Source organism: Pleurodeles waltl, chromosome 5 (assembly GCF_031143425.1).
Source record: "Pleurodeles waltl isolate 20211129_DDA chromosome 5, aPleWal1.hap1.20221129, whole genome shotgun sequence".
In the NCBI taxonomy this organism is placed as follows: domain Eukaryota; kingdom Metazoa; phylum Chordata; class Amphibia; order Caudata; family Salamandridae; genus Pleurodeles; species Pleurodeles waltl.
In genome coordinates this window covers 1,635,822,321-1,635,835,379 of record NC_090444.1, presented here as the reverse complement: position 1 = coordinate 1,635,835,379, position 13,059 = coordinate 1,635,822,321, and the positions used below count along the sequence as shown (strand labels likewise).

The 13,059-nt window shown below is 45.0% G+C and overlaps 1 protein-coding gene across 1 annotated transcript; it reads right to left on the bottom strand.

Moving 5' to 3' along the window:
* Positions 1 to 1,386: 1,386 nt before the first annotated feature.
* MYCN (MYCN proto-oncogene, bHLH transcription factor) lies at positions 1,387 to 11,530 on the bottom strand. The gene is made up of 3 exons (XM_069235964.1): positions 11,360 to 11,530; positions 7,355 to 8,087; positions 1,387 to 2,865 (listed from the first exon to the last, which is right to left on the bottom strand). The coding sequence occupies exons 2-3, from the start codon at positions 8,019 to 8,021 to the stop codon at positions 2,267 to 2,269; spliced, it is 1,266 nt and encodes a 421-aa protein (XP_069092065.1). The 5' UTR covers positions 8,022 to 8,087; positions 11,360 to 11,530; the 3' UTR covers positions 1,387 to 2,266.
* Between the last annotated feature and the right edge of the window lie 1,529 nt (positions 11,531 to 13,059).

Here is a 13,059-nt window from a genome sequence, read left to right as displayed (position 1 = left end):
CTGATGGACAAAAGAATGGGAGGTCATAAATAAGCACTGGCAAAGCTAATAGGTCTCAACTGTGAGAGCAGTTGGCTTTGCTCACGTTCTTTAGCCACGTTGTTGACAGCGTGGCTGCTGTGCAAAATGCCTGAAAGAAAAAAGCCATATGATGCAGTCAGTGCAGGCCACATATCTCCACTTTTTTCTGCTGATGGGAGGGACAGTAGGTCAGGGCAAGAAACAAAGTAGGGCGTAAGGGTGCGTGGAGTCAAGCAACAATGCAGGAAGGGGGGCAAGAAACAACGTGGGACGAAGGGCAACCAACAACACGGGATGGGCAAGCAACAAAACATGGGATAGCGGCAAGCAACAACGCAGGATGGGGGCAAGCAACAAGAGGGAGCGGGAGGGTGGGCGGCAGAAAGCAACAGGGAGTGGGAAGGGAGGGTGGTTGGGGCAAACAGCAGCATGAAGCGGAACGGGGAATGCAATAACAGAACACAACAGAGAACGAATTGGTGGTCAGAGCACAATGAAGGATGGGTGGGGGCAAGCAACAACACGAAGCACAACGGAGTGTTGGTGCATGGAGTGGGTCAAGGCAAGCAACAATGAGTGGGGCAGAAGCACATGGGTAAGGGATAGCAATGGGGGAGCGTAAGGGGAGAAGCATATGAGGGAGGCTGGCTGCAAACACATGCTCTTAAGGAGGGATTCAACTAAGAGAAAAAAGTGGCATCAGAAGCACAAACAGGTGAAGGACACAAGTACTTGGGCCATGCTCCAGGGCAGGGACAAACACATGAAGAGAAAGAGAACCTGGCACATGCTGAACAAAAGAGAAGCAAAGGAACGAGAGTGATGATGAAGCAACCAATAGGAAGGCTCTAAGCCAACTGTAAGCTAACAAAATTTCTCACAATCGACAGCGCATTCACAGTCTCATGGGAGACCTAAAAAGTACGCCATATTGCAGGATTTTGTTTCTTGCATCCATTCACAATGGCAGCTGCTTGAGTGTAAAGAAATGATGCTTATTGTGCTTTCCCATTTGAAAGCCAGAGCAACTGCAAAAGGTAAAATAATTTAAAAAAATAAATAGAAAAAAAAAATTCACATATGCTGTGACTTTTACTGCAACTTGAACTTACTCCTGGTCACAAAATACAGTCTAAACTACTCCTAAGCCACGTTAGAAACAACCATTTTATTTATGAAACATCAGTCCAGATTGTAATTTGGTGGGTGTCTTTCAGAGACCAGACTAGAGGAATTTGTAAACTCGACGCTTTTTTCAGCAGCTGCTGACCAAGTATGCAACTCAAAGAAAACAGTTCCTTATCTTAAATAAGCTTTTTTGTTGCAAACGCCAGAAAGGCACAAAACCAGAATAAAAAAGTGAAGCCATGTAATTGCTATTTATTTTCATAAACATGAGGTATTTCAAAGTGCTATAAGATGCAGCACTAAATGTACATCGTTTGAAAAGAAATGAAACCCAGAACTTAGCTCCACATCAGTTCTGCGCTGCAAACATTAACAAATACATTAACAGGAAGAAACAGGCTAGGAGAAGGCATATATAATAGTAAATTTCTTTACAAAAGTTCTTAGTTCAAAAAGTGATGAAGTAAGATCTACTCAAAACTTCCACAACTCATTTTCATACGAAAATATAAGTATCAAATTTTAGTTATGTATCAGCATCATACTAAAGTTATACAGGCAGTGTAAGAATTAGTACAGTACATAACAGAGATTAACAATATATTTGTATACAAAAACATGCTCCTCAAACATTGAGGTATGACAGTTCTTGGGTAAGAACTTCTGGTGCAACAGAGACCAGATTCAAAACCCAAGACATGTACAAAAGGCAAGAGTATAAACTATATTTACAAAGATTTTCTCAGAGGTACAAATGGCTACTGTAAAGTAACACCTGTTAAAACAGAAGCACCATTAAACAAGGGAATGGACTCTTCCAACTCAAAGCTACTGTGGGTGTGTGTCAACAGTAGATAGAAAATATTCACAAAATCACATTTGGAGAAAGTCATGAGATTAGAAAAAGATAAGCATAACAAGGATATTCAACATTTGGCTGGCTGTTAGCTCCTTGAAGAACATCCAGTTATCTGAACCTGGATACCGTTGTGTTTTGCCCCTTGAGTACAGGGGAAAGGATTTAAAGTAATCCAACATTCGTAGTGTCAAGAACTCTATTTTTCCCTAAAGAATCAAAAGTGTGCAAAGTGGCAGTGACAGTTGTGGTCGTCTTAGTTTAGCAAGTCCTTGCCTCGCTCATTTTCGTGAGCAATTGTTGGTGCCTGGCTTGCAATTTCTCCTTTGCTAGTAAAAGTTTGTGCTCCTCTGCCTGAAGAGAGTGTACATAGTCAGTGGCTTTTTTCAAGATAACCACTTTTGCGGCCTTCTCGTTTTTCACCAGTTCTGGCACATGGTCCCTTAAGGTGAGAAAACTGGACCTAAGGTCATTGCGCCTCTGGCGCTCCAGGATGTTGTGGTTGCGTCGACGCTCGCTGTCCTCGGAGTCAGATGATCGCGGGCTTGGGCTTTTGGACTTTGGTGGGATCATGTTTTTGATTGGGCGGGGCAGGTCAGGCTTCAGTTTTTTTTGTGGTGGGGTAACATCCTCTGCTTCACTGTAGGAAGAGGGAGCTGCGTAGTTGTGTTGCTGGTGGATAGGTGCACCGCGTTTCAGGATTAGATCATTAGACTGTGTCCTTGTTGAGGCAATGGTGGTGGTTTTTGGGCGAACAGTGATGGTGAGTGTAGTGACTGGCTTGGAAGATAAAGAACGTCTTTTCTCCACCGTCACAACATCAATTTCCTCTTCGTCATCGACCTCGTCTTCCTCATCATCTGAAACAAAAATCATATAAATAGGTCAATGACAACAAAAAAATACACGTAACAGAACTATTCATAAAATAGGAAAAGAGGTGGCAGTGCTCAATCTTTTTTTTAAGTGTTTATTTTAAACTTTTTTTTGCCATGCAATTAAGATAGTAAGTGGGTGCTGGGTAGTGAGGAAGAACATAATGTGTTGTTGGTCAGCTGCATAATAATTTAAGATGTTGTATTTTGAGCTCCATGTTTAAGCCTCGAGAAAGGGGCAGTGATGGTAATATATATTTATTTTTGTCAGAACCAGAAAACACAACCAGGAAGGCACAGACATATAAAGTTCCTCAATGGAAAGTTGCCAATCCACTCCTGGTTGTACCTTGATTTTGGGTGAACACCCAAGATAAATGGCCTTTGGGATTGTGGGGTAAGCTTTACCACTTATGGCATCATGCCCTTCCCCAACACCCACACCCAAACATTCCCCCCACCAACGCCTATCAAGTGTTCCCTCACACAGCTGAACATTCACCGTGGTTGGTATTATGAAACGGCATAAACTGGATTCCAAACTGCACGACTAAAAAAAAAAAACATCCACTCATCACACTTCACAACTGTTAACTACTGAAATATGGCTTTTTTCCACAATACTGTATGAGACAAGCGTGGAGGATTACATTAAATACAAATGCTGTTCCAGTAAGATTTAGGAATACACTCACAAACCTGGAATACATCTTATCCGTGACCTAAAGCTGCCGGGGGAAGGTAGACAATTGGCGGGATTGTTCAGAGGCAGAACATGGAGCTGTTCCAGGCTGCAGGGCGCTGTAAACCCAGGTTTTGACTGGCTGCCAAGAAGACAGCTGTTGGGAGGAAGTGCTTCCTCAGTCAAAGCTGTCAGGGTGCAGACACATTAAAGGGGAAGGCGGAACCTGCTCATTAAATGCACCAAGCCTCTATACATTAACATATAGGGCCAAGCCTGCAGCCCCCTTTTATATGGGCTCTGACAACACAAGGTTAAATGTAATCTGTGCACTGGAAGCCTGATCCAATCCAAACTTGTTCAGAAACAATAATTTAGGAGTTTTCCTTTTTCTGATGGAACTGCGTTGTGTATTTGCAGAGCGCTACATTTCCTTGATAGGTATATTTCTAGAACACACGCTTGCTCTCGCTCCCTTTTCTTTACACCCTGAACCTTCAAATGCAACATTTGGAGAGGTGCATGTCTGCCCTGCCTGTAACTGGAAAACACAAGTAATACCACATCTAGTAGTGATAAGGCTACTCATTCAAATGGGATTCAAATATGAAGCCGGGAAGAGGCAACAGTAACATTAGAAAAAGTGTTTTCCATTGGATTTGCTTGTAATTTTCTCGAAACAAAAGAGAGCCCAGATCTGTCCTTTGAATTCTGTTTAATTCTATTTCACTGTGCCAATAAACTCCATCTTAGCTTCATTCGCCCGTCTGCTGCTCCGATTCCCGCTGATCCGGCATCTGTTCCCAGTAACTGGCATGATAGGATTACACTTAGATATAGCGCCGTCTGCTTGATCAGCTGCTGCCCTGCACGGTCTGAGGGAAGGCATGAAACAGGCGGCGGCGGAGCGGAGGGTGGCATGCTGCCCTCATCCGGCAGGAGAGTGACATACATTTACACGCACTAGCCAACACCGTCTAACCCCGCCCCCTCGCTGCAGCAGTTGTCTAACAGGAGTAGTCACTCAGCAGCCATGCCACTGTGCTCCAGACAAGGCAAACAGGGCATATCCTACCTGACCAGGCCAGTCCAAGTAAGGCTCAATCTGTAACGCGGAATGACCTAGATATTCCTCTCTACTAAGGGTGGTCACGCATTGTCCCTACTCCAGGCATCTGGGGATAGCCATTGTTCCCTTCTCAGTTAAATATATACTGAGTAGGAAGCGTGAACTAAGTGTCACCAAAGGTTGCTATTTATGGGCCGCAGGTTATACTACAAAGTGCCTGCTTTCCTTCTTGGTTCAAGCGTAAGCCGAAAGGGGAGTCATCTGTAAGGGGTCCCTAGGCGCCTTGCACCTGTACTGCAACCAACATGTTGTGTGTCACTGGGGTACCAACCACTGTCTGACAGCTCACACATCCTATCTACATCTAAGCTTACTTTGCCCCATGAAGACTCACCTTTCCTAGAAATGCACAATGTCTCCCAAATCTTTAGAGCCTACATACACCTAAGGCCTCATCCTGCCACACTCATTAAATTACCTTTAGTTAAATACAGCCTAGAGCATGGCAAAGACGGAAAAAAAGAATGATAATGCTTCCACTCAAATCAGGAATGGGAAGTTTCTCACTGAGGAACTTGGTGTAATCCTCCCTACTCAAAAACACAAGCGCATTCCTCCGTAAGACTAGCTCTCTAAACATCCCTATGCTTGAAAAAATGGGTGATGCAACAACCAAGTTTGTTCTCCAAACAAAATCTTGCACGTTTTCAGCCATAGACTCCATTACAACACACAGGAGAAAAAGCCTGAAAGCACAGAAGCTGCGGGGCCTTATCACTGTAATAGACCCCAGAAGGAAAAAGACACCAATGTTTGTGGAAATGCCGCACCTTAGCATATAGAGGTCCAGAAATAAGTAAGCCTGGGTGGAATATCAATTACACCGGAGTAATCAGAGTAATTCTGGTAATTCCAAGTTACTCTTTGGTACAGAATTACCAATAATAACATGAATACTCCTGCTCACATAATTAAGAGTAATTTGGGAGGAAAAATCTTGCATGGACAGCACATTCAGCAAGTGCGAGAGGCTGCTTGTGCTCACTATTTAGGTTCTGCTGCATTTAGCGCTATTTCATAGCGTAAAATGAATCCTCACATCCATTGTGGACTCAAGGGTGGATTCTGCATTAAGAAAATAGCTCTAAATGCTGGGAGTAATTTGGGGGAAAATCTTATCCCAAGGGCGCATTTAGCAAGTGAGAGGAGGAGCAGCTCGAACTTGCTATTCCTTTTCTGTTGCATTTAGTGCTATTTCTTAGGGTGCAAGGTATCCTTGTGTTCGGTTTGGACTCAAAGGTGCATTTTTGTGCTAAGAAATAACGCTAAATGCTGAATTACTCTTTGCACATAATTCTACCTAATCTTGTAGAATTCTTAGGTAATTCTGCGTGATTACGCTACATGGAATTACGTGTGATACACCTACCCCTAGAAAGAAGCCGCATTCCCCTCATCATAAAAATGTAAATAAATAAAAATAATGATTAGCCCCTAACCCCTGGAGTCACAGTGTTTCTGATATTTTACAGCTACCTTATATACCTCATTACTGACAAAACTTGTAAATCCAGTTTGCCATTGAATTATCTGACCCCTTCAAATATCACCCAGCAGGAAAAGTGTGTACTATTAACTCACTTAGCCACCTCATGCCATAACTGCCCTTCAAGCATAGTACATGCCAACTCACATAGACAGAGTGGAGTCTTTGGTCCCGTCTACGGTGGAGGCAAGGCAGCTCTCAAGTTCCCCTCGTCTCAACGTGTCTGCCTGAAGGCAAAGTGCAAAACAACACTTAAGGCCACCTTAAGTCTCTCAAACCTTTCTAAAAACACAGTCCACCTAAAAACAGCAGAACCACCTAAGTTGCTTGGAGAAAGCATTCCCACACACCACAACTTAAGAGCACTACCTCCAGTTTAACACAAACAAAAATGGCATAGTCTCTTAACCCTGCCTGGCAAAACAGCTCAAGTCTCCTCCAGTCATGAAAAACGACACTCTGAACCCAAAGAGCTACCTCAACAGCCTAGAAGTAAATCATTCCTTAAACATCAGGGTTCTCCATAATGACCCTTGGGCCTCTGCAAGGCAATCTAAAAATGACCACTTTCTACAGACCCCACTCCCCTTTTCCCTAAAAGACAGATCTCACTAATTGCAATTAGGATGTCTCCCTTTAAGACATGTGTAGCCTGAATATACATTTCTCATTTCTTATACCTTGCATTTGTATGGTGAGATGTTTCCAAGTCATCAGTCCTAATTTATAAAACCCTAACAGGGTCATCAAGTAATAAAGTACACTGATTCAAATACCTGACAAAAGACTTCCATTGAGTAACATCAGCCAAGCATCATTTATGCAGCCATGTATTTTCAAATTAGTGAAACGTTTAGTGATTACAGGTAGGGAAAAAAAATAAAAAATCACACCAGTGCCCAACCTACTGCATTAAAGATAAAGAAGCACTGCCCAGAAACCATTTCTATCCGAGATATTTAGTCACCTCTGTGGAATATGGCTGTTCTAATCCGGTTCTCTCAACAGGCAAAGCCAGCACACAGACAATTTGAATGATACACACTACACAAGTGCACCAATTCAAGTATTCTTCATTAGATTTGTGCGAGAACCTCTACTCGGTAGGGCCCGGCATTAGGTCAGAAACATAGAGCGGGCTGGAAGGGACGGAGTATGGTGCAGACAGGACACTCACCGGATTCACTTGGGCTGCTGTCCTCCTCTTCCACAGAATTACTGGTGCCCACCTTCCCGCTGACACGGTTTAGTTCTGTGGTGGCTGTCCCACTACTGCTGATGTTCACCACAATGGGGGGCGTGCCACTGCTGCTGCTGATTGTGGTCAGGGCTGGTGCCACTGCCTCCTCCTTGTGGACAGGGAAAGGGAAGACGGTGGTGGGCTCGAGGCAGCGAGTGGGCGGGTCCCGGACAGGCGGACAGGAAGGGGCAGGTTGTGTCCCAGCCCGACTTGCCCCCAACTTTTCATTAACTGCACGCTCCAACTTCTCACGTGCAGAGAAGCAGCTCCACATACAGTCCTGGATGATGATGGACTTGAGGTTCAGTTCCATGGCTCCCCCAAAGAGATCCCAGTCAGGGTGGGCTGTGCCCCCGTTCAACAGTTCACCCTCCAGTGGAAGCAACAACTCTGAAGCCCAGTCTAGCTGGTCGTCCATGCCACCTGCCTGCATCCCCCCAGCCCTGCTAGGGGAGAGGGGTGGTGTAGGTAACAACTGGAATTTCTTCCATATGTCCTCCCCTGGGGGGCCGCTGCACAGGTAAAAATCATCCTCGTCCGGGTAGAAGCAGGGTTGTAGGCAGTCAAACTCCAAGTCCGGATTCTTGCAGGCCACCCCTGGCATTCTCTGGCAGCAATTATCCCACAGCTAAGGCTGGTACAGATCCGGGGACTGCAGGGGACCCAGAACCTAGCAAAAATAAACAAAAAACACATAGGCACCATAAGACTTGAAACTATCAATCCAATACTGCAACCCAATAGCTGAATGCACTGTCATGATTAGTGTGGTACAATTTTGTACGAGTACTGCAAAGCATCACCCCAACACAGGCTCCCACCAACACTCGACTGTAATTATCAATTTGATATAGATAATTCCATCTATTAATCTCATACTGTAATGACAATTCTACGGTGGATCACTGTTGTCTACAAAATCTATTACGGAATTTATACAAGTACTTAAAGTATAATCCCAATGCATATTTATTTGTCTTTCGCATACAGTGCATATACAACCTGACGTCTCTTCGCTTTGAAGAGAGGCACTGTGGGCCACCCAAAACAACACGGATGCAGCCAATGCATAAAATGACCAGCATAAACCCAGTACTGACACTGTCATCCACCTAACCAATATGGGTACCACGACTCAAAAGATAAGGTGGGCAACAGCCACCCACAAAGCAAACACATGCAAGAACCCTAAAACTGCAAACCATTGTAATGATCAATCTAACAGTGTGTGTGTGTGACAATTACTAAATCCAAAACAAGCACTGCTACCCACATCTATAAATGTCAGTCTAGTACAGGTAGCCAATCAAACCAGCATTCTACCACACACGGCGTTAATAAAAAGTGCTGTCACCCAACAAATCAATACTACCATCATGATAAAAGAGACATTAGGCCAATTGTGAAAAGGCCAGATATCACATTCTAGAGGGTGAGCAACCACAGGATAGGAGTACGGACACTAACGAAGGGTAGGTGTTGCGATACATGAAACGGGAGCAAGCACTAAACCAGCATGCACACTACCAGACATAACCAGCGCAGCACTACATAGATATGCACACTGCCGGGGTTCGAACCAGCTAAGGCACTAAAGTAAACGGAGGTACTACCGGATACTGGACCAGCAAATGCATTATACCGCCGCTGGTACTGCAAATAAAAAGCAGTATGGCACTAAACGGCCATATGCAATAACAGAAGCAGAGTGCATGCACAAACCAAACACAAGCACTAATCCACACATGCACCAAGTGTGTGCTCGCACCGCTAGGTAGTGCGCAACTAAGTTTGGAAAAAGATGTTATCAGGGCACCACTGTCGAAGTGCTTTATAATTGGGATAATTTTACTGATTTCAATATGTTTTAAAAATAGCCAGCGAGGCGAGATCCCACTGAACTTCCTGGATTTAGAATTACAGAATGAAGCTCTCGTCGGCGGAGGCAGCACCAGACAGCCCTCGAATAATGTCCGCCCCTACTGAGCTCCTGTACCACCCAGCGCCTGACTCCAGCCACAGGCAGACTGTTTCCTCGATTACGCAGAGCGTGCAACATCTGCCCACACATACTGCACCCACAGCTGGGAAGACTGCGCAATGCAACTTCCACAGTGATAAAAATACTCAGAACACAGTAATGGAGCTGTGGCGGTTAAATTCACTGAATAATGCGAAATACATATGCATAGTGCTTTACATGAGCCGGTACTGAGTACCGGCACTTTTTTTTTATTTTGAGAGGGAAGAGTACCTGCACTTCTCAAGAAAAACGTAATACTTTTCATTGGTCAGTACCGGCACTTCTCAGAATCAAGCAGGTACTCTGATACAGAGTACCAGCACTTCTATTTTTTTCCGTTTCAAGCACTGCATGTGGATGAAGATGATGCATGCATAAATCATCTGTTTGGGCCCCAAGCTAAATAAATGTGGGTGGGTAGAGGGCAATTGCCTACAGGTCGACCAGCGCAACCTTTCAATAGTTAACTGGGTTGAACTATTGCTTTTGCATGGTTCGGGCGGTGGTGCAAAACTGTCATTCGCATGTGCAAATTTCTGTTACGTAGTCCATGGGCTGGAATACCGAGGCTTGAGCGAATGCAACGTCTCTGCAAATAGCACGCAGGGACCTTCTGCAAAGACGGCGGTACACGAACTGATGGGTGCCCTCAAAAAGGTGCCGAGCGTGCAACAGCTGATCTAAAAATGCATGATATGTCCGCTCTAAACACAACCAGTACACACAGTGCTCGTGCTGGAAAACGCCCACAGCATAAAATAAATGCACGACCAGAAAAGCAAATAGCGTTAAAAATAGAAAAATCGCCCAGTGCATGCAACATCTGAAACAGAAAAAAATGTAATGCATAACATCGGAATGGTAGCGCCTATATAGTTAGCAGTGTGCAGTACCTACGAGAAGAAATATCCTATTTACAGTAAGCAAATACATGGCATCTTCTTCATACTTCGCGCATGCAATGTCCGACTGTGAAAAACATCCAGCACATAGAACACATGTTGTGAAAATGGAAATAATGGTATGGTTAGATATGTCAATAAAACAATATTTTACTGGACTGCATATATGATATGGAGAAGCGTTTTCAGCGTGCTGTTCCAAATTGTAATTCAAAGAAAGTAACACCTGCATGTCAAACCTTCGTTAACGGCAGAAGCAAAACCACTACAAAATCTCAAACGGTCAAATGGCCAGAGAATGCAACAGCTGACTAGTAAAACCACAGCGAGCATTCAAACTCAGATCAGAAAAAAATAGTCAGTTATCTAAAGGAGCGTCTTGTCAGTGCACGCAGGATCTGATATGTAGCAAAGCCCGATCTGACAAATAAAAGGGTACGCAGAATCTTGCACTGAAAGCCAGCCGGACATTCAGCATATGCAGCACACGCATTGGAAGGAAACCGAATGTATGCAACTACTGCATTGAAAACTGACCACACGTTTACAGCTTCCGCACAAAAAATGTTGCATGTGTACACATGCATGAAATAATAATAAGATTTACCGAGTACATAGTGCAGCGCAGCCCTGCAGTGACATCGCGGATCGTTGCAGCAAGCACAGATGTAGTAAAACATCTTAATTCACAAATCACTATTCAAACTTAAAACTCTTGCATGGAAATGCATCGTTATTACTGCACAATTCCATAATGATGCGAGGAATCGTTGGAATGGACATCAAAATAGGATATGTTTGGAATTTGTCTATAGACATATGGATGCCAATTTGAAACCTGTGTGGGTCGAGAGGTGCCCTACAGACAGCTGCTTCGCCACACGCCTCTGGAAGAAGATATATTAGTGTTTATTAAAGATCAGGAGAGATGATCCCCAACCATCCTGGAAGGGAGCAGCGGGCAGTGCAGGCGCTCAACCAGCGAGTGTACAGAGAAGGCAGGCGGGCGCCGCTTACCTCTCTGGGCTGCTTCAGAAACAATCCCTAACGTGCTCACTGCTCGCCAAACTCTCAGCAGAGGAAACAAAACCAAACAGCCAAGAAAGTATCCGGCCCCCGGCTTGCCTCCTGCATCCAATCCTCGCTGCTGCCAGACACCAGACTGTCACTGGCTCGGCTTTGAAGCGGCTGAATATTATTAAAGCAGGAGGAGGGTGAAAAAAAAAATCCCACGACACACCCGGCGGTGGGCTGGGCCCCGGAGGGAGAAAGCCAGCCCCTGATCTCCATACAGAGCTGAAGGGCGGGTCCCGGGCTTTTGGCGCCAAAACCCAGAGGGTTGCAGTGCAAAGGGAGAGTGCTTGGGCGCTGCAGGCAGAATGGCAACATTGCCTTTTACAAGGGGCGTGGATTCGCGCCCACGGACTTGAAGGGCTTTATTATTTGCCCAGGGAACCGCGAGCCAGGGACGGGAGCAGTTGCGTGTATGCAGGAGAGCTAGGTGCATCGATTGTATATGCTGTGCAACAGTTAAATCCCAACCATTTGAGTAAAAGAGAATACGTGACACTGCATTTCAAGCATTCCAGTAAACGAGAGGGTTTTGTTTTTTTTTTTTAAATCAAGAAATATCAAAACGTTTATACGTTTTTCTATCTTTGTTGTATTTCACTTTTTAACGTTAATGCGTCTATATATCTCGTTCTTTTTGTTATTCTGTTGCATGTAGTTTGACTTCACCGACACTCCTAACATAGCACGTACTTCAATTTAGGTAAATTTAACAGACGTTAAGGTTGGGAGCACGAGAAATGCTCTTAGCAAACGTAATAGAACTTGTAAGTAAACTGGGTGTGGGTAGAATCCAATGTTTTTAATTCTCGAAAATGCACGACTGACTCCCTGTCAACACGAAAGCAAATTGATGTCACCCACTTGGGGGTGCGGCTCAGCCCTTGTCCTAGCCTCCGCTTGGTCTGGGAGGTGGACAGTGCGTCGCGGTACATTTTTAGGATCTGGCAGGCGGGAGTATAGACGGACCAGAGTCACTCGCTTACGAGCCCCCCAACGGCCCGCCGGGCAGTTTCTGACGCCCCCGGGACGCTGGTCCGCGCCAGCCCGCACACGGAGCTCCGAGGCGCGAGAGGTGAGCTTCGCCCGCCTCGCGCAGTTCGTAAATAAATATCAGCCGCCCGAGCGGAGGCGCCACCGCGCGGACACCGCACGCAAGTGCGCGAGAGGAGGACCAGGGCTGCGCGCGCCACAAACGGCAGCATAGCAGCCCTTCCAGAGTGTCCGTAGTCCAGGATCCACCAAAACAGTCATGCTTTCCTTCTCGTTTTTCCAAGGTTCAGTCGATTTTTTTTCCACGCATACAACCGTACACACGTCTTTATTTTATATTTATGAAGTCCTCGTGGTAAGCTTATAAATAACGGCACGTCCTCACCCCATCCAACTGGAACGCCTTGCAGTGGCGTTACGCCTGTTACAAAAATCAACTGATAAATACATAGTGTACTTGCAGGATTCTGCTGCAGAGGTAATCGTTTTGAGTTGTAATGTTACACTTTTTTTAACGGAGGGAAAAGTGTCGTATGACAGTAAATGCAAAAAAATAGATGAAGAGCGGAAGGGCAAAGAGGCAATCCAGCTGGACCCTAAATTCCTACCATCTTCCTCTAGTTCCATGTTGAAAAAAACACGAAACGAGACGT

Coding starts and splice junctions, on each gene's coding strand:
- MYCN (XM_069235964.1), bottom strand. CDS start 8,021: ATGCCAGGGGTGGCCTGCAAGAATCCGGACTTGGAGTTTGACTGCCTA. Junction 2,866..7,354: donor CAGCAGCCCAAGTGAATCCG/GTGAGTGTCCTG, acceptor TTTTTGTTTCAG/ATGATGAGGAAGACGAGGTC.